Raw genomic sequence first — 27,875 nt, forward strand, 5'->3', positions numbered from 1 at the left:
TTCTTATTCATTTCTATTATTATTCACGAGTGCATGTGGGATATGTCAATGCCAGAGTTGAGAGTCAGGAAGAAAAAGAGTAAGAAAAGGGGAAAAACAGGTGAAAGGATGAGAATCAGTGGACAGAGCACATGTGGAAAAACACAGTGGGTCTCCACCTGCTGCACCTCTAAGAGAAAAGAACAAACACGGATACTCAAACTAAAAACATTGTTGTGTCTCTGAGTGTGACATATACTTCTGAGTCAGAAGTCTTACCAACACTATCCACATCTCAGAGAAAACACTGAATGTGTTACATAGATCATGTTTTCCAACCTGTTTTCAGGAAATCACAGATGCAGAGCTTGTACAAATGTATGAGTTGTGTATGAGCGCCACAGTTTGGCGAAACGTCCTCCTAAACATGTGTTGATGACTTTGAGCACCATACAACAAAATTCAAAGTGAACTTAACCCAACAACACTGTTTTCGTAAAGAGATTGGTCTTCATGATTCAGAGCAGTAGAAGCAGCAGACTCTCATTTTCATAGGGTAGCTGGACAGCAAGGGTTAAATATGTTACTCTGATTCACAAAATGTCTCCACATCCACCCAACAAAGTCTTCAGAATGGGGGTGTGTGAATAATGTGGTACAAGCCAGACAATGATAACCTGTACATCAGAGACTGACACACTTTGTCAGAGCTGCCATGTCTGAACAGGGAAAGCACGATAGCTCCACACTTCTGTGGGCCTCAGTCACACAAACAAATGCAACATGGTGTATACTGTAAATCGTGTGGTCAAAGCCACATGACTCACAGTATACACCATGTTATACTGTGTGACTTATTCATACACCATGTTACATCCTATGTGACTTATTCATTTAAATGAGACATTGCTCCAACTCCGAACTTTAATTCCTGCTGTTTATTCAGACTTTCTGCTTTAATGTGACAAATAAAAGAGTTTAGACAGACTTGAAACCAATTAAGCTGCTGTGAAAAGTAAATATACAAATTTGACTGAAATTCAAGTCAACAAATTAACCTTCATTAAGAGCAGATAAAAAGAGTGAGTGATAAGGAGGAAAATGAGGAAGATAATTGAAGATCTGATCTAATAAAAGCCAGCAGATAGTGTAACTTTTGAGATACATTCCTCAGGCAGACATGTACAGATTAAACTACCTGTTCAAAACAGTTTCTCTAATAGGAGGACACTCTTTACACTCAACTCAGCACAGACACATTGAGGAACCAGACCAGACATAAAAACCAGGATAAAGAGGTTCAGTGAATGTGGTGTTGAAGGTGTGGAGGTGGATCAGAATGTCAGAAGAGACTCTGTAAAAGGACAGAGTGCCAGCAGGACAGTCCACATACACTGCTACTCTGTTCGGGACAGAGGAGGACGAGAAGGAGGAGGGGATGGATGTTTCTTTGTTATTGTGCCAGACAGAACGAGGACCATCATCAGAGCACCACAGATTCCATGATTGATCATTCCATCCAAACGCACAGTCATTACTCCCTCCTTTCCTTCTGATTCCTCTGTAACTCACTGATATATAAATGTCTCCTCTGCACTCGACCTGCCAATAACAGCGACCAGTCAGACCATTTCTACACAGCAGCTGAGGATGAACATCAAATCTGTCTGGATGATCAGGATATGACTGCTCCTCTGTCACACGTGTCACCTTCCTGTTGTTGTCAGACAGTTTGAGGTTTGTGTGTACTGTGTTTGTGTCGATTGTGAGTTGATAGGAGTCTGATGGAGAAAACAAACACAATCCAGCTGCAGTTATTGATCTATCATCAGTTCATTGATTGACACTTTGATGATGACACCTGACATCACAGATGTGAATCAGTGATGTGACAGTTTGAAGATGGTTGAATGTGTGCTGCTTTGTTTTCATGAATCACATTAAAAACACACTTACACTTCCTCAGACCTGGTCTCAACCATTGGACTCCAGCAGGCTCCACCCTGAAAGGAGGAGGGGGGTCAGACCAGCACAGTCTCTTTCAGCATGCACACATTGACATTGCATCGCTCTCATACACATACTGTTAGACACTGATAAAGGAACAGTCCAACATTTTTACAAATACACTTCAATCCATATGTGGATCAAACTGCTGATGAACTGGACTGATCCTGGATCTGTCAGTACACCACTGTATTGGATGAAATATGACTGATTCTAACTGTGACCGTCATTATCTTTATATTCCTCTTCTCCTAGAAAGGACACCTCCCTGCCTTTGCTGCCAGCTGTTGTTCTTCTCTTGGTGTCAGTGTGATTACTGTGCATGACCTCTGACCTCTGAGTGGGTGCAGCATCCCCATGCAGCATAGCATGTATTTATTTTATTTCCATGCAGAACAGACTGTATGTTATCAGCACAAAGAAATCATATTAACTTGTGCATTAAAACACGATACTAGATTATCCACCAATAAATTAGTATATTTTGGACATGTTAACAGATGACAGATTGGGTATCTGATCCTGTTAGCAAACACAGAATATTAACCAGAGACAACTCATTCATTTCCAACATTTAAGTTGGCTAATAAAAACCATACCTCATCTCCTAATGCATTTACCTGTCTACACAGGTGTATCTGACATTTTTTCCTCTAATAAACAATACTCTCCACTCTCCAGGTCTGTAGTATATATATCCTATATCCAAGAAACTACCCCCACTAATTCTTTATTTCCCTGAGCTTCCCTTATCTCTGATTCTAACAGACTGCTGTGTCCATGGTGTCCCTTCCACTCCTAAAAAAGGTAAAAACAACTGCCTTCTTTCAGTCACATACATCAGTCTGTCTACTGCCATTCTTCCCATGACTTTCCCTAGATGAGAAGTTGGAGCTATAGGCCTACAACCTGTGGTCTTAGTGGGGTCTTTCCCTGGTTTCACAGCTGGAATTATTGGAGCTTCTTTCCAGCTTCCTGTCATATTCTATTTGTCCCACATGTCATCAGACTGTTTAACTCCTCACTGGAGGGGGGAGGGAGGGAAAACAGGAGGACAAAGGAGGGCGGGAACAACTGAGCTGTAGTGCTTTTTTTTCCACTGTGCAATAATTGCAATATTTTTTCTTATATTCGACGGTGCAATAATCACTGTGCTATAGACTCACTGAAATGTGCAACCCACTGGTAGTCCTATTTATCCATATTATATATTCTGTATTTATATATGTGTATATTTGTATATATGGTATATTTATGCTTATATCCTTACTCTCATCCCCCTTTATTGTATCTGTAACATGTAACTTCTGTTGGTGCTGTGCTACTGGAAACTGAATTTCCTGAAGGAACCCACCCGAGGGATTAATAAAGTTTCATCTAATCTAATCTAAGAGCAGCAGAACATTCAGTCCTTCATCCCCTAACTGCTTTATCATAATTTAACACACTTGATCCTTCTAGGGGAAGTACGTTTTATGCATTTATGAGCTGCTTTGAATTCACACTTTGCAAAATGAACATTAGATCTATCATCTTCTCCAGGACTTTCCTGATTTAACATTTCAACATGATTTGTTTTTGTTCTCTCTCACGCCAACCTTCATCACTTCAATTATTTCCACAAAGGATTTGATTAAATTCTTTAGCCAGGATCTCTGCTTTTTTGAATCCATACTTCCTATTGTTCCTTGACCTACTAATACTGGATTCTGCTGTTGTTTCCTGACTCCATTCATGTTCTTAACTGTACTCCACACATTCTCAATAGGTGTGCTTCTTCCTAAATTACTGCAGTATTCCTGCCAGTATGTTATTTTAATTTTCCTGTTTCCTCGTTACTGCTGAGCCTTCTTTATATTGTGTTTCTCTTAAGCTGCCTGAATGCTGTTTCTGTCCTTTACTGCTGCATTACATTCTTGATCCCACCATGGTGCCATTGTCTTCTGTACTGTTCCTTTACTCACTGGGACAGCTTCTTCAACTGCATTTATTCTAAGATCAGTCAGCTTTTTATGGATATCATCTCCGTCCTCCTCCATCCTAACATCATCTTGATAATTTTATTTTAAATTTCCAAAAGATAAAACAAAAACAAACCCAAAACAAAGACAGACACAAACAGGCTCAGATGCGTTACAAAAAAAAAAAAAAATTCAAACAAACTTGCACTTCACAATACAGAAAAAAATACAAAAAGCTGAAGTTGATAAAAGTTTACAAATCTGAGTCTAGTTTAGCCCAATCTGGCTTTTGCAAAGTGTTCCAAAAAGGGGTTCCAAACTTTCAGAAGAGAATCTTTTGAGTATTTGCTGCACCTTTCCATTTGTATTATGGACATCATGTCTGTTACCCACAACTGAAAGGAAGGAGGGGTGGGGGACTTCCATTCCCTCAGTATTAATTTCTTGGCGACAATCAGACCTAGCTCCAGTGGCTCCTGCAGTTTAACCAGGAGTAGCTCTGACGTCGGAGAACATCCAAAAATTACAAGTTCAGGTTTGGGCTGTAGAGGTTTCATATATGCCTTGGAGTACCATATTTTAAACCAAAAGCCTGTTAATGAGGGACAAGACCAAAAGGCATGGAACAAGGTACCTTCTGCCCGTCTACACCTGTCACATATTGGGGAGATAGAAGGATAAATCTTGTGCAGTCTGACCTCAGAATAGTGTAACCGGTGGAGGATTTTAAATTGAATTAATTGGTGTCTGCTGTTTATAGAGCAGGAGCGGATTTTGGACAGACACTTCAGGCACCTTCATCCCCGATTCTTTTTCCCAAGCCTGCCTAAGCCCAACGGTATGCACTACAATAGAGTCACCAAATAATTGTACAATTTTTGTGATAAGATGTCTGGAATCAGGTTGGCTCTTGAGTATTTCATAGATCCCGTGCTCCGATGGTAGAGTTGCAAAGTCTTTAAACTTGGATTGGATGTAATGCCTGACCTGCAGATATCTATAAAAGTTTGAATGTGGCAGATTATATTTCCCTTTTAGTTGACCAAATAAAAATTTTTTATTATCAATATACATATCCTTAACAGACACTAAACCCTTTTCTCTCCAGTCATGATAAGTCTTATCTTGCCAAGTAGGCATAAAATCATGATTAAAACATATTGGCATCTGTACATATGTGTCTGGCAATTCCAAAAAACGTCTAATCTGATTAAAGATTCTAATAGTTTGTTTTAATACAAAACCCAGACATTTATAAGAGTCCAATTTTTCAAACTTGGTAAATAACATAGCCGACAGGGAGGAATTGTTCACTGATTCAGCTTCCAGTCTAACCCACAATGGGGGCGTTGATGCCTGGTCATCAGGGGAGTCCTGCTGCCAGAACACTAACACTCTGATATTAGCAGCCTAGTAGTAATGTTTAAAACTGGCAGGAACAGCCCTCCTTCTCTCTTGGTTTTCTGCAAATGCACTTTAGAGATTCTAGCCCTTTTACTATTCCAAATATAGGACTGAATGACTGAGTCCAAATGTTTGAAAAAGGCCACTGTAAGATAAATGGGGAGATTTTGACATAGATATAAAAATTTGGGAAGAGAAATCATCTTACCTGAATTAATGCATCCAATCATTGACAGCGGTAGTGTTTTCCAGTATTCAGTGCTTTGCTTTAGACCACAGGTACTCAGTGAAATTCAATTTAAATATTAATTTGGGATCTCTAGGTATGATCAGGCCAAGGTAACTTAGATGATTCCTAACTACTTTGAATGGAACTTGCTGCAGAAATTCTGGCGAGCTGTTGTTGGAAAGAGGCATAAACTCACTCTTCGACCAGTTGACGGTATATTGTGATAATTTACCAAAAGTTGTAATCAGGCTGAGGAGCAGAGGAACTGATTGTTCAGCATCCTGCAAGTACAGTATTACATCATCAGCATACAAACTAATGATTCAACACCTCCACCCTGGAGCCCCTTGATATCTGGATGCTCTCTTATAGCCACAGCGAGAGGCTCCAAAACGATGGCAAAGAGTGCTGGGGATAGTGGACAGCCCTGCTGCACCGAGCGCTGCAGAAGGAATGGGGCAGACCGGTTGTTACTTGTCAAAACAGAGCACATTGGTTCTGTGTAAATCAGTTTCACCCAACAAATGAAAGATTCACCAAATCCAAATCTGCTCAGTGACTCAAACATGTAAGGCCACTTGACCTGGTCAAAAGCTTTATGTGCATTCATGGCTAGAGCAGAGGCTCCCTTAGAATTTTTATAGTCGGAATAGATGATATTGAGTCTAACATTGAGCCTAAAATTGAAAAAGGAAAGTCTACCAGGGATAAACCCCATTGGGTCAGGATGAATAATGGATGCCAAATGTTTGTTCAATCTAATAGCCAGGATTTTTGTAACTATCTTACGGTCAAAATTTTGAAGTGCTATCGGCCTAAAGTTAGCAGGGTCAGTGTTACGTTCCCCTAAAAGAGTCAAGGCGATGAGGGAAAGTAACAAAAAGTGTCCGGGTCGGAAAAAGGAGACAAGGAGGCAAAAGAGTTAAATTAAAGAGTTTTATTAAAGTTTCTATTAATAACTCAACTAAAAGAGACGGACAAGCCGCTATCACCATTTAAGAAAAACAAAACTCAAGCGTTGGTCAATAAACTGAAAAGTAAGTCAAAAAAAAAAAAAAAAGAGTGGAGTCACCAAACACTGGCAGGAGTAAACAGCCACCGAACGCAGCTCACTAACTGCAAACACACAGCTCACTAGCTGCAACCACTCACATGGCACTCTGGCCCAGAGCTTCTTCTTCTTCTTCTGCTCCTACATTTTAATGGCGGTTGGCAAACAACTTTTAGGTGCATTTACTGCCACCCTCTGGAATGGAGTGTGGGTTCGATCTTAAAAAGCCAAACACTGCCCTATAAATAACATCCCCTGCATCCCTTTGAAATATGTCCCTCACCCTTAGGTGAACACTATTTTCTTGCAATTCAGACTTGAATATTTCCCTTTCTCGCTTGTACTTATCGCACTCCAACACTACATGCTCAAATGTCTCCTCTTGTCCACAGAAGTCACAATTCCCTGTGTCATGTTTGCCCATCTTTTTAAGTGTGCTATTCAAGCCTGTGTGACCAAATCTTACTCTCGAGATTATATCCTCGCCTCTTCTACTTCTAAAGCTCCTTCTACATTGCCCGACTGTTTTCTGCATGCTATAATAATACCTGCCTTTCCCGTCTGTCCCATTGTGTCTGCCACTTCTCCTTTAACTTTACCTTGATTATACTTTTCACCTCACTTTTACTGTATTTTATAGTCAAACCTACAGGATTTCTTCTTGCTGCACCTTTTGCAAACTTATCGGCCTCTTCATTACCATCAACACCGATATGTGCAGGAACCCATAAGAAAACCACTTCTATCCCTCTATTTTTAATTCTATACAATAAAAGAAATATCTCAAAAACAATATCTTGTCTAGAGTCTGAAGACATATTACCTATACTCACTAGTGCGCTGCTAGAGTCTGAGCAAACCAAATACCTCCCTATTGGTGTGTCCTCCACCCAGGTCAAAGCCATTAAAGTTGCTACAAGCTCCCCAGTATAAACTGCCAAATCATCTGTAATTCGTTCACTCGCCACGAAACTTATGTCTGGGAGAACAAATGCAACACCCACTCTGTTATCCAACAGTTTTGACGCATCAGTAAATATCTTCACATAACCTGAGTACTTTCCCACTATATGGTCTTGTACCTGGCTTTTAGTAACCCCCCCTCCCTTATGTAGCAAATAGAAATGGGACATTCTTCCCAAATAGTATTGCGACACCACACGCGTGTGAGGTGAATGGTGACTGATATATCTGAGATACCCAGTTGCACTTTAATCTATGTTGTGTATCTTTTTTAATATGAGTCTCTTGCAGAAAGATAAAGAAGATTGAAAACTTTTCCCCTTTTTATAGAACTACCCAGCCCCTTCACGTTCCATGAGATCAACTGCAGATTTCCCCCCTCTGCCTTCACACTGCCCTGGACATCAGTCATTATAAATATAAGTGATCAAATTCAGCAGTTTAATCTTGCATAACATAGAAAAATAGAATACACGCATCTGAGCCACAAAACAAAAAAAACAAAAAACCCACCCAACCGGCAACCCCATGCGTCTCCCAAACATGACGCACAGTAACAAAACCGAGGCTGCTGGGCAAATTGCGAACCTCACTTGTCAGTGTCACAGTGCCCTCCACCGCAACCAACCGCTTATTTAACTAATATAAATATTGTAATATTTTGATATATTACAGAACTATGACACATTACCAAATGATTTTAATAAACTATGCGTTTTTTGGAAGAGCCGATTAGCGCCACAATGCATTGATAGTTAGCATACAAATGAAGAAAACAAAACATTAAAAAAGTCAAATAATAGGTGCAACACAGTGCAGTCTGATAGTCCACAGCATGACGCACGACACAAACTGAAAGCTCGCTCACCTTATTAAACAGAAAAAAAAAAAAAGGAAGATGTGCAATCACAGCCAGTGAGTACATTACTCCTTCTTTGTAGCACTATGTTTCTTCTGCTGGTGAGCCGCCTCTGCTTGTGCTGGATGGTTGAAAACCTCTGGAACATCCCCACCTTTCCAGTACACACGCAGCTTCGCCAGGTACCGTAGCTGGAATTTTATTCCGTCTTTTCTCAGGGCTTGCATCACGTTCCGGAAGGAACAACGCTGGCTCATTACTTCGCTGGTGTAATCTGGGAAGATGAGAACTTTATTCCCCTTGTACTCCATCGTTTGCATTTGAGGCGTAAAATAAGCTCTTTCGTCTGAAAGTGATGTATTCGAGCGATGATAGTACGCGGCTTATCTCCCACTGCCGGCATAGGCCATAGGGATCGATGAGCACGGTCGACCTTAAGTGGATGTGATTACCCAGTAATTCAGGGATGGGGTTGGAAATAAACTCCATCAGTCTCCCTTCTTCTGAGCCCTCTTTTATGCCAACAATTTTTATGTTAAGTCTCCGAGAATGGGCCTCCAAATCTAATAGTTTGGGTTGAAGCTGATTGACAAGTTTTGCCAGGTCATCACATTTGGCTTCAAGCGCTCCCATTCGCTCGTCCAGCGCGTTAACCACTAATTCCTGACCTTCCATGCAGTTCTGTAAGTCAGTCTGTACGGATAGCACCGACTGGAACTTGGCCTCGAAAGCATCAAACCGTTCATCAAGTTTCTCCAGGACTGATTCAGATATTGTCTGGCACATTTCCTGACATATCTTATACATTTCACTCTTGTCATCCGGAGTGACAACTTTAAGCTCAGCCAAGGCCCTGCTGGTACAGCTGTCATGGTCTGCGGAGACAGGCCGTGCGGTGGTGTGTGTGATGGACCCAGGTGCGTACACAAGTGAGTAGACGGGAGTGAACTTAACAGAAAGCGAGCCTTTAATATGGCTGAAGACAAAGTGTACAAACAAAGCAGGGATAGCGTGACTAAACTAGACTATAACTAAACTGGGAAAACTAATACTGTGACAAACTAAGAAGACTCAGAGACTATGATGATCACTGCAAAGACTGACCGTGAAAACATGGAGGTGGGAACACAGACGACACGACACCGAACTGAGGGAGACATGCACATAAATACACAGAGGGTTAACGAGGGAATTGGGAGCACACGGGGAACACAGCTGACACAGATGAACCTAACGACAGGACGGGGAAAGTGAAACTACATACACTGACATTAGGCACAGACTTTCAAAGTAAAACAGGAAGTACACAGAGGTGCAGACAGGAAGGGAGAGAGAGCACAGGCATAGCGGGCTGGGGAAACATGGAATAAAAACACGAGGGGAGACGAGGGCTCACAGATACACAGAGGGGCACACAGGGGGTAACAGTCACAAGGGGAAATGAAATAAGGAACAAAATACTAAAATACATGAAAACTAAGAATGCTGGGCCAAGATGGCCCAGGATCATGACAACAGCTTTCATTAGCATCAAGCTCGCTAACATTGGTGTTGCTAATGTATCCGTTGATGGTCTTATTCTTGCCTAGGTTTGAAGCTTTCTTTGGCGGTGACATTTTAGATATACAATGCAATAATTAATCCACAGGTACAAGTCAATTCCATATCCTAACATCATCTAACTCTTGCTTTAGACTTTAGACTTAAATATACTCCACTGAGCCACGTCAAACTTGCGGCATCCATTTCTCCACACTCTTTGTTTATCAGCTTTCAGTTCTGTTTTCCAAGTAATGGGATAGTGATTTCATTCCATAGTTGATGTAAACTTCCAGCCTGTAACCTCCAGTAACAATTCAAAAAGCCACCAATCCTCAAATATACACACCAGCCAATCAGCTCATTTCTCACTATCTTTGTGCTTCATCTCTGTCCTCCTCCTCCCAGCTACCTTAATAAATCATACAGTCAATCCAATACAGGTCAAGAGCCTACAAATGCCATGTAGCTATCAATTAAAGGACAGTATTTAGATCCTTTCATAAAGGATGCTCCAGTGTCTCCCCTGCTAAAGGAGGCAATAAAAGAAGCATTGAAGCACATTTTCTTAGTATTTGGAGAATTCATGCAGCTCTTATTGTTTTTCATTCTTCCTGTGCCTGCATTGGATTTCTGTTTTATTGACAGTTTTATGATTTTGGAGTTTTGGCCACTAAATGCTCATTTTTGTCACTTCCTCACCTGTCTCTGCATCTTTCACCTGCCATTAGGATTCATTTTGAAATCATCACCCTTTCAGAGCATTTTACGGTCAGGCTCCAGTGAATGTAGTCCATCTCCACCACCACTCTTTATCTCACATAGTTAATTCAAACATGCCAAATTTACGGTCTGTCCTCCTTTGCTCACATCTTAGCCCCTACCACCAGAGATGTGAGCAGAGGATGCAAGGAAGGGATACAAGGAGAGAGGAGTCAAGGCAACAGGGTATGTTAGCACAACTACAACTGGATTTTATGGTCTCAGATTTAAAAGTATTTTTAGATTCTACTTTTAATAAAATTCTTAACAGGCTATGTCTCTGTGATTGTCAGGGGCTCTCACAATTCATTTTTATTTTTATTAACTCTAATTATTTTAATTAATTAATTAATTTTAATTAATTTATCTTTTGATCAACAGTTTTCACGACTTCCAGTGTTTGTGGGACAATAGGATAAATATGTTCTAGCCCTGTCTCTGTATAGAGAATTATCTGACCTGAATGAGGTCAAAAGGGAGGAAGAGGATTTTTCTGAAAATGACTGCACCAGACATACAACTGCAAACATACAGAGATCTATCCAAATGGTGAATAAATTGTAAGCAAAAAACTGTTATCATTAATGTTCTGGCAAAAGTCCTTCTTGAAAACCCCTTACACTAATATCTGTCTTATAATAATATATTTATTAATATATTTATTATCCAGCTGGACTAGTGTTCTGCTCCTGAAAATGTTCCAGTATCTGTGATTCGCTCTTGCACTGCCGGCTTACTTGTTGTTCCTACAGTATTTAAAAGTAGAATGGGAGGGAGAGCCTTCAGTTTTCAGGCCCCCCTTCTGTGGAAACAGCTTCCAGTTTGGATTCGGGAGACAGACACTATCTCTACTTTTAAGATTAGGCTTAAAACTTTCCTTTTTGGTAAAGCATATAGTTAGGGCTGGACCAGGTGACCCTGAATCCTCCCTTAGTTATGCTGCAATAGGTGTAAACTGCGGGGGTATTCCCATGATGCATTGAGTATTTCCTTTTCAGTCACTTGTCTCACTCAGCATGTATTAATAGACCTTTCTGCTCAATCACACTTGTTATTAATCTCTGGCTCTCCTCCACAGCATGTTTTTAATCCTGTCTTCCTTCTCTCACCCCAACTGGTCGCAGCAGATGGCTGCCCCTCCCTGAGCCTGGTTCTGCCGGAGGTTTCTTCTTGTTAAAAGGCAGTTTTTCCTTCCCACTGTCGCCAAAGTGCTTGCTCATAGGGGGTCATATGATTGTTGGGGTTTTTTCCCTGTATGTATTATTGTAGGGTCTACCTTACAATATAAGGTGCCTTGAGGCGACTGTTGTTGTGATTTGGCACTATATAAATAAAATTGAAGTGAAATTGAAAACAGTCAGACAAGTCAAACCTTACTTGACTCATTCTTCTTGCTTCCTCCACTTCCGTACCATTGATTCATTAATGTCAAATTCTCTTGCAGCTGCTCTATTCCCATGTTGTTGCAATATATTAATGACTAACCTTGTATTGTGGATGGATTATCTCAGTTGTTCTCCTGACTGAAGTTTGGTACATTTACAGCATCCTGCCATGTGCAATAGCATTTGTCCCAAACCATCGGGAACCCTCACGTCAACTTTTATCGAGTGGAAAAAGTTAGTGTTCATCCTCCAGCTTCACTGTGTTTATGTTATGCTAACATAGCTGTGTTGCTAGTGGTGACGTAGCACATCATTATATACCAGCTAGTCCAACTTCAGTAACCCTACAAATGTCACAGCTGTTTAGTTTTCTCTCTTCATTTGTGTTGGAAGTGATGGCAGAGTTGTATGTTTTAATTTTTTCAGAAATCTCTCAGTCAGAACATGGTATATCATGTTTAGGTGGAAACTAGTGAGCTAACTTCCTGCTAACTTCTAACTCCATTAAAGTTAATAAATTCTGTTTTCATGGATGCCTGGATGTTAAACTTAATTGCTACACCTGGTAAAGCAGCGACACTGATCATTTTTATTAAACATGAAAAAATTTAGATAGTTTTTAATTCTCAGTGGTGCCGCAGTGTTCATTTGACTTTGGGACCTAAAGCAGAGTTTGGACTCAAATTACTCCAAGAGGCTGCTGACTACAGTAGCCGTTATGCTCCGACAATCCATAAAGCGTTAGCTTACCAAAGTCATACTAAAACATTTTTTGACAGATTTTTGAGACCCACACACCACATAAAATCGTTTCAAGGTCAGTAAGCACAACCAGAATTCATACATAGAGTGCACCGGATTAAAAGGTGCACTGTTGATTTTTAAGAAAATGAAAGGATTTTAAGTGTGCCTTATAGTCGGAAAAATACAGTAGGTGTAAGAAGAAAGTACACTATCAACCTAAGCTCAAGAAGGCTAATAAGGACAGCAAGAATGTGTGGAAAGTTTTAAATAATATAGTGGGTAGAGATCTCGCTCCGGTGGTGTCACACATCAGCATGGATGGAATGTTTATAAGTAAAGCTAAGGACATAGCCAATTATTTTAAGAAATTATTACAGCAATAAGATAACAAATTTGAAATCTAATATGAGCAGAAGAGATCCCACTCTATCATGCTGTCCTATACAGGATGCTATCATGAATAATAAGCTATGCCAATTTAAGCTTGAGGCCGTGAATGTTAAGACGGTGGAGCGTTTATTAATATCCCTTCCTGTGAAACATTTTCAGGTTCTGATAATATAGATGGTGAACTGCTCAAAGTTGCAGCTTTGAGCAAAAGTTTGTGTCCCTTCCTACATGTCACATATTTAATAGATTTTTGGTGTGAAGCTCATTTCCACTGTAGTGGAAAGAATCGAAAATATTTCCTATTCCAAAAAATAAGAATGTTGGTTTTAATGGTGTCAGTAGCAGACCTATTAGTCTACTCCCTGTTCTAAGTAAAGTTATGGAGAGAATTGATTATGAATAAATTCAACATTATTTAACAGAAAATAATCTACTCACTAAGTGTCAACATGCTTACAACCTGGTCATTCCACCAGCTCAGCTCTCATTCATTTGATAGATAACTGGTATAAAGATCTAGATGATGGGAAAATGGTTGGGATGGTATTCTTGGACTTTAGTGCTGCATTTGATTTAATAAATCGTGATCTTTCAATTGATAACCTAAAATGTTGTGGATTTTCATCAGATGCTCTGCGCTGGATGAAAAGTTTTTTGTCTGGAAGAAGGCAAAAGGTTTATTGTAATGGTCATTTCACAGAGGTCTGCAACACGAACTGTGGTCTACCCCAAAGCACCTGCCTCGGTCCACTTCTCTATTCAGTTTTCACAAATGATCTGCCATGTATCTTGGGTAAATCTCATCTTAATGTATGTCAATGATTCCGCCATGTTTTATTCGGCCAGTGACAACTCTTAATTGAATAGCATATTACAACAAGATAAGCTAAACATGTTTTACTGAAGTAAAAACAACAAGATTCTAAATGTATCCAAATCTAAATCTATGTTAATTGGAAGTAAAACACGTTTAGTCAACAGTCCACAACTGAATCTTTCCATATCCGGATCAGTATTAGAGCAGGTCACATAGGTTAAACTACTTGGTGTTACCATAAATCACCACCTTTCATGGTCTCAGCACATAGATGTTGTTATTAAGAAAATGGGACAGGACATAGCTATGGCTAGGAAATGGTCTTTCGATATCGCTTTTTCAATCATGAAAGATGTCTCCAAAAGTTGATTCTGTTCATCTGGACGTAGTGTTTTCAGTGGGACAAACATTTCGTCACTCATCCAAGGGACTTCTTCAGTCTCAGCTGACTGCAGGTTTCCCCAATCTTATAAACAGCAGATTTGCATAATGACTGAAACTAGCACCACTGAAGGAACAATCGGCTGGGAGGTCAGTTCCTTCATCATAATTATGCAAATTCTCATGACCATTGATCAACAACCACTGATCAAGGCCCACTGATAAAAGGCCACTGATCAATGGCCATGAGTACCATTCACATACAGTTAGGGAATGGCTGCAATTACAGCATTGTAAGATGGCGAAAGATGTACCCCTAGGCCCCCTCCTCGATTCAGAGATAGTCTTTCCCTTTTCACGTAAATGGCCTCCTTGACTCCCTGCTCAAACCAGCGTTCCTTCCTGTCCAGGATGTGTATGTCCTCATCATTGCTCAGCTTCCACTGCTGTAATATTGTTGTTTCAAATTGCTGTTTCTGTGGTTGTGATCAGTTCCTTCAGTTCCTTCATTTTTATTCCTTCAGTGGTGCTAGTTTCAGTCATTGTGCAAATGTACTGCTTATACGATTGGGGAAACCTGCAGTCAGCTGAGACTGAATAAGACACTTGGATGAGTGACAAAACGTTTCTCCCACTGAAAATGCTACGTCCAGATGAACATAATCAACTTTTGGAGATTTACGTGACTGATTTCCTGGATGGTTGAGCTGCATCAAGACATGAAAGATGTCATTAATGCACTAGTATTGTCTCATTTGGAGTATTGTTCAAGCAGCTAATAAGACAGAGCTTAACAAACTTCAGTTAGTCCTGAATAAGGCGGCCAGATTAGTGTTGAGATGTTCATACTATACCAGTATCAATCGAATGCATAATAAACGTTTTGGCTTCCTGTACAAACTAAATTACGCTATGGCTTACTTTTATTTATCAAGAAAGCAATACCATTAAATGCATTTTCTTTCTGCTCAGCTGCAGTATCCAGGTGAAATACATAATCGTGCTACACAATTTTTAACAAACTGCAATTTAGTAATTCCTCGAGTTAAAAGTAACTTTTGGAAAAACTCTGTTATATTTAGAGCATCTTTTAAGTGGAATAAATTGCCTCATGCAATTAGAGAATTAGCAACTAATCCTAAATTTGAGGAAACATTTAAAAGCCTGTTTACACTTTTAAATGTTTTTAATTATTGTAAATATTGTAATAAGGCAATGTTGTGATTTGTTTTGGATTTTTGTGTACTGTGCCTCAATGTTTTTGATATTTATATGCATATATTTTAACAATTGTAAAACCTCACTGTGGCTGTAAGAGCCAAATTATGTGGATATTTTTGCATCTACATTATTGTGTAATGTTTTATTAGATTATATTTGATCGATTGGGCCCCAGGAAGACTTGCAACTACTATTGTGGAAGCTAAAGGGGTTCCTTATAAATAAATAAAAATAAATAAAATAAATCTTGCAAAAGTACACCCCCCCACCCCCCAGTGTTCCTTGCAAACTCTAAATGAAAAAAACAGGGATTAAAGGACAGCTCTTCCTCCTCTATCAGACATTCTCTCCATACCTTAGAGTGTCCAGTCTCCAGTGTGGATCCTTCAGTCCAGCCGACAGCACGTTAATTCCTGAGTATCCTGGGTGATTGTAGCTCAGGTCCAGCTCTCTCAGATGGGAGGGGTTGGAGCTCAGAGCTGTAGCCAGAGAACTACAGCCTTCCTCTGTGATCAGACAGCCTGACAGACTGTACAGACACAAAATAAAAATTAATCTAAAAAGCTTTTCACTGAAGGTCTCTCTTTGCTGGACCCTCATTCATTCCATCCATTCAATTCAAGTTAGGATTTTAAAACAGCAACTGAACTGGACTGAGGCCCGGCCACCAGACGCTCACCCTTGGGCACCATCCCCGGGCCTGACTCCAGGGCGGGGCCCTGGTAAACATATCACACGCAGGGTAAAATGTTCCCTCTGTGATATTCAACAGGAATTAAAACAAGATAATATGGGAGAAATATATTCTCTGAATGGATATAGTCTCTCTTTGCAGTCCTTGTTACTACTTGTCATGGTCTAGGGTCAGATGACTCCGCGTTTAAGTTTTGTTTATTCAGTGTTCTGGGATTATGTGGGGTTTTCATAGTTTTGTCTTTTGTATTTCATGTTCCTTAATTTATCTTTGGATCACTGTGATTTTCCAGCTTTTAGGTTTTGTCTCTGTGCCTCTCTAGTGTTCCTTGTTTCTTGTGTTCCTGGTTTGATACTTGTGTTATTTCATGTTCCCATTCCCTCATTACTTCATTGTATATTTAAGCCCTGTATTTTCCTTTGCCCTTTGTTGCATCCTACCCCCTTATCTGTGTAAGTCTCTTCCTGTGTTTCTAGTTTCAGTGTTAGTTCCTCGTTTCATGATTCCTGGTGTTTGAGTTGAAACAGTATTTTTAATTGTATCTTTAATGTCTGTATTAGAGAACATAACATGAACAAAAGGACTTTGGGATTTATTGCAGTATTATAAAAAAAAAACTTTACTGACAGTAATTTAACCCTGGAGAACCCATGGGGTCAAATTTGACCCCATGGTTTCCCTAGAAAACCAATGGGGTCGGCTCTGACCCCATGGGTTCTCCAGGGTTAAAATAATCCAACCAAAGGCATATAAAAGGCTCCTGATAATACTATAACCTTCAGACATATATTCAGTAATGCAATACAGATTCTAAAAAATGCTGAGTAGCAAAGACTGAATCCTGACCTCAGAGTTTCCAGTATACAATATGTACTGTTCAGTGCAACAGACAGAAGCTTAACTCCTGCATCCTCTATGTCGTTTTCACTCAGGTCCAGCTTTCTCAGTCTACAGGACTGGGAGCTAAGAGCTGAGGACAGAGCTTCACAGCTTCTCTGTGAGAGGTTACAGACACTCAGTCTGAAAAATAATCAACACAAAGACAAAAAAATAAATTAATAAAAATAAAAAACAACTACACTGAAATTAAAATGCATTGATGGTGTAGTGATAAGTGACTATATCTGGCAATATTTAATGTTCCTCAAGGACTGGTTGGAATTGCTATTGTCTGATTTTAAACATATCAGGAATTCATTGTCATTTACAAATCATGAGAAATGATACACTACTATAACAAATGCATGTAACTGACTTTTATTAGCTAAAAGTTTAATTGGTCAATTATGTCATTTGACATAAATAAACATCCTTGATCTGACCTCAGAGTTGCCAGTTTACAATGTGGACTTTTCACTCCAGCAGACAGAAGCTTCACTCCTGAATCTTGTAGGTTGTTGTTACTCAGGCCCAGATCCCTAAGGCTAGAGGATTGGGAGCTGAGAACTGAGGACAGAGATTCACAGCTTCTCTCAGAGAGAAAACACCCATATAGTCTAGAAATCAAGAAAACACACACACACACACACACACACACACACACACACACACACACACACACACACACACACAAGCTGAAATTATAGTATATTGATTGTACAGTGTTAAGTTACTTGATCTGGTAATTTCTCTTATGCTCCAGGACAAGGTGGGATTGCTATTTCCTTATATTAAACATCAGAAATGTGTCAATTTACTGTGATTTGAAAATGATGAAAAATACTAAGATGCAAGAACAAATAAATAATACTGCCCTTTAGTGGGGTGGTGATTAAATATGTTATTTGATGAAAAATAAATATTAGTTGATCTGACCTCAGAGTTTCCAGTGTACAATGTGCACTCTCCACTCCAGCAGATAGAAGCTTCACTCCTGAATCTTGTAGGTTGTTGTTACTCAGGTCCAACTCTCTCAGTCTTGAGGACTGGGAGCTGAGAACTGACGAAATTGCGTAACCACTTCTCTCTGAGAGGAAACAGCTGCTTAGTCTACAAATAAGGAACACACACACACACACACAACCACACACATACACAAACACACACACACAAAAACTGAAATCAAAGTGTATTGATGGTACAGTTCTTACTAGATCTGGGAATATCTATTATGTTCCAGGACTGGAACAAATCAAGCATATGTGAGAATTCAATAAGGAAGAGCTATGGCCTCACATCTGTCTGCTTCCAGGTGCTGCCAGCTAAATCATCACTCCCACTTTCCCACGATGTCAAGTTCTTTCTATCATCACTGGTTTATTCCAATCACTTTCTACTGGCCTTCTCCAGGCCAATCAGTAGTCATGCCCCATACTTTAAATCTCACTGTGCATTTGTCATTCTCCCTTATAGAAGCATTTGCGGAACCCACCTCATCCCCATCTCCACCTCTCATAACTCAAGCTTGATTCAAGCCACCACCAGCGTTTAGGCTGCAGGGGGTCCTGCTCTAATCCCTTTCACAGCTGGGGTTCCATTCAGCTGAGACAGGCCATCGGACTCTAACCACCAAACACCAATATATATACTGTTCATCAATAAATCATATTCATTCTTTCTAATGATCCGTCCTTGTTGAAATGCATGATGTTGCCCTCTAGTAATAAAAGGTTTTACAAGGTCAGTTATTTTATTTGATGAAAAATAAATAGTCCTTGATCTGACCTCAGAATTTCCAGTTTACAATTTGGAACCTTCAGTCCACAAGAAAGAAGCTTCACTCCTAAATCTTGCAGGTTGTTGTTACTTAAGTCCAGCTTGCTCAGTTTACAGTACTGGGAGCTGAGAACTGAGGAGATTGCTTCGCCGCTTTTCTCCGAGAGGAAACAGCCAGTCAGTCTGAAAAAAAAAAATGTTCAAGCTAAAGTGAACAAATGTCAATTTGCAAAACAATTCATAATTCACATAACATCTAAACTACCATACACTAAGCTAAGACCAAAATGTAAAATTTTTAAATTGCTCAGTACAGTCACACTAATACCTCTTCATTGAAATGGACAAAGAGCTGGTACATTTAGTTACACTATCTTAGTGCTGACACAGGCACATAGGACTGCTGGTCTCATCTTTATATAATGTTGGTAGATACAGTTCAAATTAATCCTTGTTTATTTCAAATACTTGACCCCAGTAGTATCCCTCAGTTGATCCTCAATCTTAAACAACCCATATTTGGTAATTTTCCTTTAACCCTGTAAAAGGCAGTTTTCTTGTGATGGGCCAGTTTCAGGAAATATAATGTCACTCACTCACTGTAAGCGCCATCTCAACCACCTTCTTGTTGGTTTTCTTTCAAACAAAAAACTATAAACTTCCTAAAAACATTATTTCTGATTATTTGATTGGAATGCACATTTTTCATATCTATCTTTACAATTTAATAGCAGGACATCTCTGTTTTCTAAATATTATACTGTTTCATTTCTTTTATATATTCAAACAGTTTTAAATTGTTGGAAAACAATCTGAAAAGTAATAGACAAAGAAACAAAAATAAACAAACTAACTTACTAAAACTTATTTTAAACTGCAAATATTCCCATTACATTTTCAAGTATCTTTCAAATTAAATAACCAAAAACAGAAAGGTTGATTTCTGATAATTGGTTGAAAACCCTTTGCTGGCAATGGGAGCCTAAAGTCTTGAACATATGCATATAACCAGATGCTGGGTTTCGTCCTTTTGATGCACGTCCAGGGCTTCAATGCAACACCTTTCAGTTGTTATTTGTTTGTAGGCCTTTCTGTCCGGTTTAGTCTTCAACAAGTGAAACACATGCTCAACTGGGTTAGGATCAAGCAAGTGACTTGGCCATTCAAGAATATTCCACTCCTCTCCTTTAATAAACTCCTGGGTTGCTTTAACTGTATGTTTTGGGTCATTGTCCAGCTGTAGTATGAAACACTGCCCAATCAATTTAACTGCATCTAGCTGGATCTGAGCAAACAGTATGTCTCTGAACACCTCAGAATTAATTCAGCTGATTCTGTCCTGTGTCACATCATCAATAAACTCTAGTAAACTCTCAATAGTCATCTCAAGTTGTTTAACACCGTAAGGTAACACCCTACAATATTGGCAAGAAAGCCCGACCATCAGAAAATCCACTGTAAGCAGCACTGGTGATAATGGGAAGGAAGAACAGAAAGATACTCTAGATGAAATTAGGCCACAGGAAGACCATCTACCATGACTGGTTGCAGGATAAAGGGTAAGAGAAGGGGTAATCACAGACAGAACCTAACAAAATACAAGGAGAGAGAAAAACCAGTAATTTAGAGTCAAATTTAGAATCCAATCAAATGTAAATAGAAGTTCACTTGACAACTCTATAAAGATTAGCTGTTTATGCAACAATTAAATTAAAGTTTTTAATGATCATCTGTAGAAAAGTTTGAATCCTGACCTCAGAGTCTCCAGTTTACAATTTGGATTCTTCAGTCCAGAAGATAGAAGCTTCATTCCTAAATCTTGCAAGATGTTGTTACTCAGGTCCAGCTCTCTCAGGCTAGAGGATTGGGAGCTGAGAACTGAGGACAGAGCTTCACTGCTTCTCTCTGAAAGGTTACAGGTGCTAAGTCTGAAACACACACACACACACACACACACACACACACACACACACACACACACACACACACACACACACACACACACACATATATGTAATGGATGTGATTTAATATGTTTTTATATGCTGATCTGACCTGAAAGTATACAGAGTGCAAGAAAATTGAATGTGTCAGTGTACACTACAATTCATGATTAACTAAAAATAAATACAGTTAAAGTTTAGAAAAAACAACGCAGTTAAATTTGTGAAAACTCAATTCATCCCCTCCAAAATCGCTACTTTATTGTGGTGTAGCAGTTTGTTTGTCCCAGGGATCCCAGGGGCAGTGCGTCGTGTAGCTTTTGCCCCCTGGTAGGGTCACCCATTGCAAACTGGTCCTGGGTGAGGGACCAGACAGAGTGATTCGAAAGACCCCTATGAGTAGAACATCAATAGAACAGTTTACCCTGCCCAGGATAGGGTTACCGGGGCTCCACCCTATAGCCAGGCCCTGGGAGGGTGCCCGAGGGCACAGTTTTAAAAAGGGACATGGGATCATCACCCTGTGAGCCCACCAGCCGCAGAAGGTGGTGCAGTGGGCTCATCACCCTGTGAGCCCACCAGCCACAGAAGGCGGTGCAGTGGTCAGGTGCAATGTGTGCCAGGCAGTGGCAGGAGTGGAGGCACATAAACACAACGGTGTCCAAAAGTGCACATGCAACCAAGACACCCTAGGCCACTGGTTAGTGATCGAGTTTGTAATCATCTCAGACCTGCAGCCATGTATTCTGGAAACTCAGGTAAAGGGAAGGGCTGTCCCCAGGCTTTCTAATTCCTTTTTTTATCCAGTGTATCATAAACCCAGCTACTGTTTGGTTAAGGTTGCCCTCCTCCATGAAGGTTCACCCTACATTTAATGTCTCTGAACTCAGGCCTGTCTCTTGCAGTCCTCTGTGCCCTCTTTCCAGACCCCTTCTGGCTGCCTGGGTGGTAGATAGTGCCCAAGCCTATACGGTGCCTGACCATATAGGATGTCATTCATCATTCATGTCTTTCATTTTGGACCCTGACCTGACTAATGACTTGTACATGAGGCATCCCGACAAGCCAGGGAGGCTGCCTGGAGGAGTCCATTTGGGGAGGGGATTATTAGGAACTCGGATGGCGTGTGTTGTTGTTGTGTTGTCATTCCCATTTTTCTGAGCACTTCCTGACTTCCCGACACACCTGTAGAGCATCAGGCATTATCAGTCAGGGGTATAAAAGGAGCAGTGCAGCTGATGTCTGGTGTCAGCGTATTATCTCAACTTTACCCACAAGTGGTAAAGTGGCAGTTTTACTTAGCGGCTGATTTTGCGACTGCAAAAGTGCTTAAGGGATTCTTGCCTTCCTTCCTCCAGCTTGTCTCTTTCCCCCCATCCACCTGTGCCTCCAGCTCTACGCAACCCCATCCAAGCCGGTAAACAAACATGTGACATGTTAGCTCTGTAACTCTATTTCTTAATGTAACTCTTGTCTTTCCTCTTGTCTGTTCATCTTGATACTTTGGTGTCACGGTTCGATATTTTTTCGATACAAAAAATGTTCATGCCTTTTTTAAGTTATTAAAATTATAAATATTTCTTTTAACTCAAAAGTACAGTTTTTAAATTAAATGTTGCTGAAACAACAAAATAATAAAAAAATAAATGTATCTGATGGAGAAATCTCTCATCTGTGGAAAAGAGCGTTTATTACAGAGAAATGGCTCTTTCCAAAATAAAAGCTATTTTGTCGACAGCAATAAAAGTAGCAATTGCCCTGTCTATCTCTTTTGCCCTCTTAGAATCCTGTTCTAACGGCTGTCTAAATGACTTGGGTAAAGTTTGTAGCATGCGTGCTTGTTGTTGTTTTTGTCTGCTTCCACTTGTCTTTGCACTAGCGTGGTGTCGGCGTAAATGTGCAGTCATATTCGCTGTGTTCCAACCGATGTAACTGAGCATTGCGTGGCACATCCGACATACTGTTGTACTTTTATCCATGACGCGCTTAAGTAGGGTCATACTTGATACATACATGAAAACCAAAATAGTTCCAAACGCCAGATCTGAGTGACGGTGGATAAGGTTCAACTTCGGGTACTGTTGAGACAGTTGCCATGCTAACTTGAGTGAATGCATGTGGGCGGCACTCAGTGGATCTGCGCTTGACAATGCAGCCCAGGCGAAGTAATCGAGCAGAGATCCACTGAGCCGGCATCCTCAGAAGATGATCAAATAAATTAAAAATTTTGTATCGTTCAATACATATGCGTACCAAACCGAAAGCACTGTATAGAACGGTTCAATACAGATACATTGTTGCACCCCTAAGATATGTATATATATATATATATATATATATATATATATATATATAGATAGATAGATAGATAGATAGATAGATTAGTCAAATATTAAAAAAGTCTTATACTTGACTGAGTTACTGAGATACTTTTTGTTAAATAGGATCAACATTTATTGTTTAAAGACTGCATGACCACATATTTACTTACAGAGCTTTGTTTGAAGCTTTGACCACTGGCAGCAGCCTCAGAAGAGCCTCCTCTGAAGCGGAGAATTTCTTCAAGTCAAACACATCCAGATCTTTTTCTGATGACAGTAAGATGAAGACCAGGGCTGACCACTGAGCAGGAGACAGCTCATCTGTGGAGAAACTTCCTGATCTCAGAGACTGCTGGATCTCCTCCACTAGAGAACAATCATTAAGTTCATTCAGACAGTGGAACAGATTGATGCTTTTCTCTGCAGACAAATTCTCACTGAGCTTCTCCTTTATGTATTGGACTGTTTCCTGATTGGTCTGTGAGCTGTTTTCTGTCTGTGTTAGAAGACCTCTCAGGAGAGTCTGATTGGTCTGCAGTGAAAGACCCAGGAAGAAGCGGAGGAACAACTCCAGGTGTCCATTTGGGCTCTGTAAGGCCTTATCCACAGCACTCTGGATAAAAATGAGCATGTTGAAAGATTGACTTCTTTTGAACTTCTGGGAGGTTGTTTGTTGTTCTTCCAGCACATTGACCCCAGAGTTGATGAAGGTCAGATGGACATAAAGAGCAGCCAGAAACTCCTGAACACTCAGATGGGTGAAGCAGAACACCTTCTCCTGGTACAGTCCACTCTCCTCTCTAAAGATCTGTGTGAACACTCCTGAGTACACTGAGGCTGCTATGATATCAATGCCACACTCTGTCAGGTCTGATTCGTAGAAGATCAGGTTTCCTTTCTGCAGCTGATCAAAAGCCAGTTTTCCCAGACACTCAATCATCCTTCTGCTCTCTGGACTCCAGTGTGGATCATACTTTACCTTCCTCATTTTGGCCTGAACCACCAGGAAGTGGATGTACATCTCAGTCAGGGTCTTGGGCAGCTGTCTTCCCTCTCTGGTTTCCAGCACATCCTCCAGAACTGTAGCAGTGATCCAGCAGAAGATTGGGATGTGGCACATTATGTAGAGGCTTTGTGATGTCTTGATGTGGGAGATGATTCTGCTGCCCTGCTCCTCATCTCTGGATCTCTTTCTGAAGTACTCCTCCTTCTGTGGATCAGTGAACCCTCTGATCTCTGTCACCATATCAACACATTGTGGAGGGATCTGATTGGCTGCTGCAGGTCGTGTGGTTATCCAGATGCGAGCAGAGGGAAGCAGTTTCCCCCTGATGAGGTTTGTCAGCAGCACATCCACTGAGGTGGGCTTTCTAGGGTCAGTTAGGATTTCATTTTTGTGGAAGTCCAGAGGAAGTCGACACTCATCCAGACCATCAAAGATGAACACAACCTGGAAGTCTTCAAAGCTGCAGATTCCTGCTTCTTTGGTTTCAGTAAAGAAGTGATGAACAAGTTCCACCAAGCTGAACTTTTCCTTATTCAGCACATTCAGCTCTCTGAAAGTGAATGGAAATATGAACTGGATGTCCTGGTTGGCTTTGTCTTTAGCCCAGTCCAGAGTGAACTTCTGTGTCAACAGTGTTTTCCCAATGCCAGCCACTCCCTTTGTCAGCACTGTTCTGATTGGTTCATCTCTTCCAGGTGAGGCTTTAAAGATGTCTTCTCGTCGGATTGTTTTTTCTGGTCTGTCTGGTATCCTGGATGCGGTTTCAATCTGTCTGACCTCATGTTCATCATTGACCTCTGCAGTCCCTCCCTCTGTGATGTAGAGCTCTGTGTGGATCTGATTCAGCAGGTTTGGGTTTCCTGCTTTAGCGATCCCCTCAAACAGACACTGGAACTTCTTCTTCAACTTAGATTTAAGTTTACGTGGACAAACTGTAACAAGATGTTCTAAATAAAAAAAGTAGAGTATGAGACATTTTTTTAAGTAGTGCAAATTACAGTTTTATTTTCTAAAGCGTTACCCTTGAAAATATGTCTGTCCCTCTGCTGAGCCATAAATAAATACTCCATTTATCACCAGCAGTTTAACTCTTTAGATAAATCCTCTTACTTCTATGCAAACGGTCAGCCAGCTTCCCCTGCTTCTTCCTCCTCATGAAGTCCAGTGTGATCTTCACAACTGACACTCTGCTTCTGCTCCTCTGCTCATCATCCTCCACCTGACTCTCTAAGCCTTCTGGGTAATCTGAACTCAGAACCGTTTGAATCTTCTTCAGCTCGTTCTTCACAAAAGTGATGATGTCGTCCTCCAGCAGCTGGAACAGAATATTTTATGAATGACCCAATCAGACTGAAATCATGAGTCAAACATCACATCCATATTGGACACACTGACAATCCACTGGTCTAGAAAGCGCAGCATGGAGGTGTTGAACAGAATAGATGTGAAAGTAGTTGTTGTACATGTACAGACCATAAATATGGAGTCCAGGTGTGTTTCAGTCTGCTGGGAGACCTGACCACTGGGAACCTCTAAGCTCTCCTGGTCCACTCTGTGGAGGAATCATGAACAATTAGTTCAAGCACAAGATAACAGTCAAGAAGTTATCTGCTTTGCACTGTTTATAAGAGAACTTCATCCTAAGTGTATAAAGTTTTGTCTCTGACATATCAGGAAATATTATTTAGTGTAAATATTATTATGTTTGTTTTAAATCCTTATGGATGTCTGTCAGGTTGAGTTTTCTCTTGAATCTCGGTTCTCTGGGCCCGGGGCTCAGTCTGGTCTGGCGTAGCTGGCTGCCGGTGGAGCCTGCGGGCTTGTTGCTGCGGCAAACCATGGCAACTGCACCATGGTTGCTCGGTGACCCCCATTCAGGGCACTCCTCAGCTATAGGTGGATGGTGAGATAGCCTTTGTAGTTGGCCTCCCTGGGCAGTCGTGCTCTTGCGGGGCTTCTGGATCTGTGGGACCTGGATCTCCTCCATGCCTGCTACATGGGGGCAGGGCTATGGCTCACACCCACAAGTAGACACTTACATGAAGAAACCTGAAGAATACAAGCACGCTCACACACACAGACAGGTGTGCACACAAGTGTACACACAGGTAGTCACAGAGACACACTATTTTGGTTTGCTGCTGCCTCTAAACATATCATGCAGTATTAGTACTGTATGCAGCTCAGCAACATTCAATATGTATTATTTACTGTTACTTATGCTTATGCTTTTGTTGGTTGTTCCTGTGGCTTCCCTACAGTGTTGTTTTCTTTTCGCAGTTTTTTTCAGCAGGTGATCAGATTTTCCATTTCCTTTCTTTCTGTTGTTTCCTCTATTTTTTCCCTCTCATTCTGTTTACTCTCTTCCCAACTTCTCTTTCCTTCTTCTTTCTCTTTCCCATCTCCCGGTCTTGTCCGTTGTGATTGTAATAACTTAAAAAAAAATCTAATAAACTATGAAATATAAACAATGAATATCAAAATATAAGAAAACTCAAAAACACTGGATCGCATGACCCAGGACTGTGACAATAGCAGGAGAAAATCGAACCACGCAAGCAAACTGAAAGAGCTGAGTGTGTCTGAATGATGCAGCTGTTGGTCCGCAGTTAATATTTGGTTCCAGCTGTTGTTCATTAACAGGTTTCAGGTTTATGAGAGAGCTGATAAATCAATATGATTTCTGTTTGGTTATCTCCACACAGCAGATAAAAACTCTGTGTATAATATATCCTAACATGGAACACAGAGGACGAGAAATGAAAAACTAACAAATGTATTTATCAATTTAATTAATAGTAAATCTCACATTTATTTACATATTAGTAATTCTAAGATGCTTTTTTTTAATCTTCTTTCCCAAGATTCTTTTATGTTTTTTGATATGTATAGCATTAGCAAAAAAAATCCCCCAGGGGCATCTCAAACATTTTCTATTGTACAGAATTCTTCTTTGGAGGTGACCAAATAATAAGATTTTCATTCCATTACTTACTTTTTAGTATGTGTTGGAATACATTTTTTGAAGATAATTATAATATATTAATGGGAAAACTCTCAGTATGTTCATCTTGGAATAATTGGTTTTTTTTTTTTAACTGCAGAGTGTTTTCTTCACTGATGTTTGTTGAGACTGATCACTTCCTGTTTGCTAAAGTTGATTTTCACTTGTTTAGAAACCAAGGGTTTGTTTTCAAGAGACAGTTAAAATGGGATTGAGGGAATGACGTGTTTGCACTGCACTTTATATCCAAAAACATCAAGCAGTTCAATCAGCTCTCAAAGAGTTTATGTTACTAATAGCTCACCTGTCTGCAGCAGACGGTTGCTGGACTTTAAAATCAATGAGGCGATCATGTGACCGGTCACTCTTAAAGGACACACTGGAACCTGAATCTGAATCAGATTCAAATTCCAATTTAGGTTCAGTTTCAGGTTCAGGTCCAGGTTGGTTCCTGTGAATAATGATGGAACAGTGATGTGAGTGCTGAGCTGTGACATGTTGAAGAGACATGGACCGTTAGAGATGGTCATCTCACCTCTGAGCTTTGTTCTGGCTCTCAT

At 40.3% G+C, this 27,875-nt stretch overlaps 1 protein-coding gene across 1 annotated transcript; it reads right to left on the bottom strand.

Moving 5' to 3' along the window:
* Positions 1-1,793: 1,793 nt before the first annotated feature.
* LOC134620473 (NACHT, LRR and PYD domains-containing protein 3-like) lies at positions 1,794-27,875 on the bottom strand. Its single transcript, XM_065469696.1, has 13 exons — positions 27,851-27,875; positions 27,620-27,766; positions 26,081-26,303; positions 25,785-25,863; positions 25,422-25,626; positions 23,476-25,243; positions 20,796-20,969; positions 18,202-18,375; positions 17,709-17,882; positions 17,233-17,406; positions 16,048-16,221; positions 1,942-1,982; positions 1,794-1,840 (listed from the first exon to the last, which is right to left on the bottom strand). Exons 1-13 carry the CDS (start codon positions 27,873-27,875, stop codon positions 1,794-1,796), a joined length of 3,405 nt encoding a protein of 1,134 aa, XP_065325768.1.

Source organism: Pelmatolapia mariae, linkage group LG23 (assembly GCF_036321145.2).
Source record: "Pelmatolapia mariae isolate MD_Pm_ZW linkage group LG23, Pm_UMD_F_2, whole genome shotgun sequence".
NCBI lineage: Eukaryota > Metazoa > Chordata > Actinopteri > Cichliformes > Cichlidae > Pelmatolapia > Pelmatolapia mariae.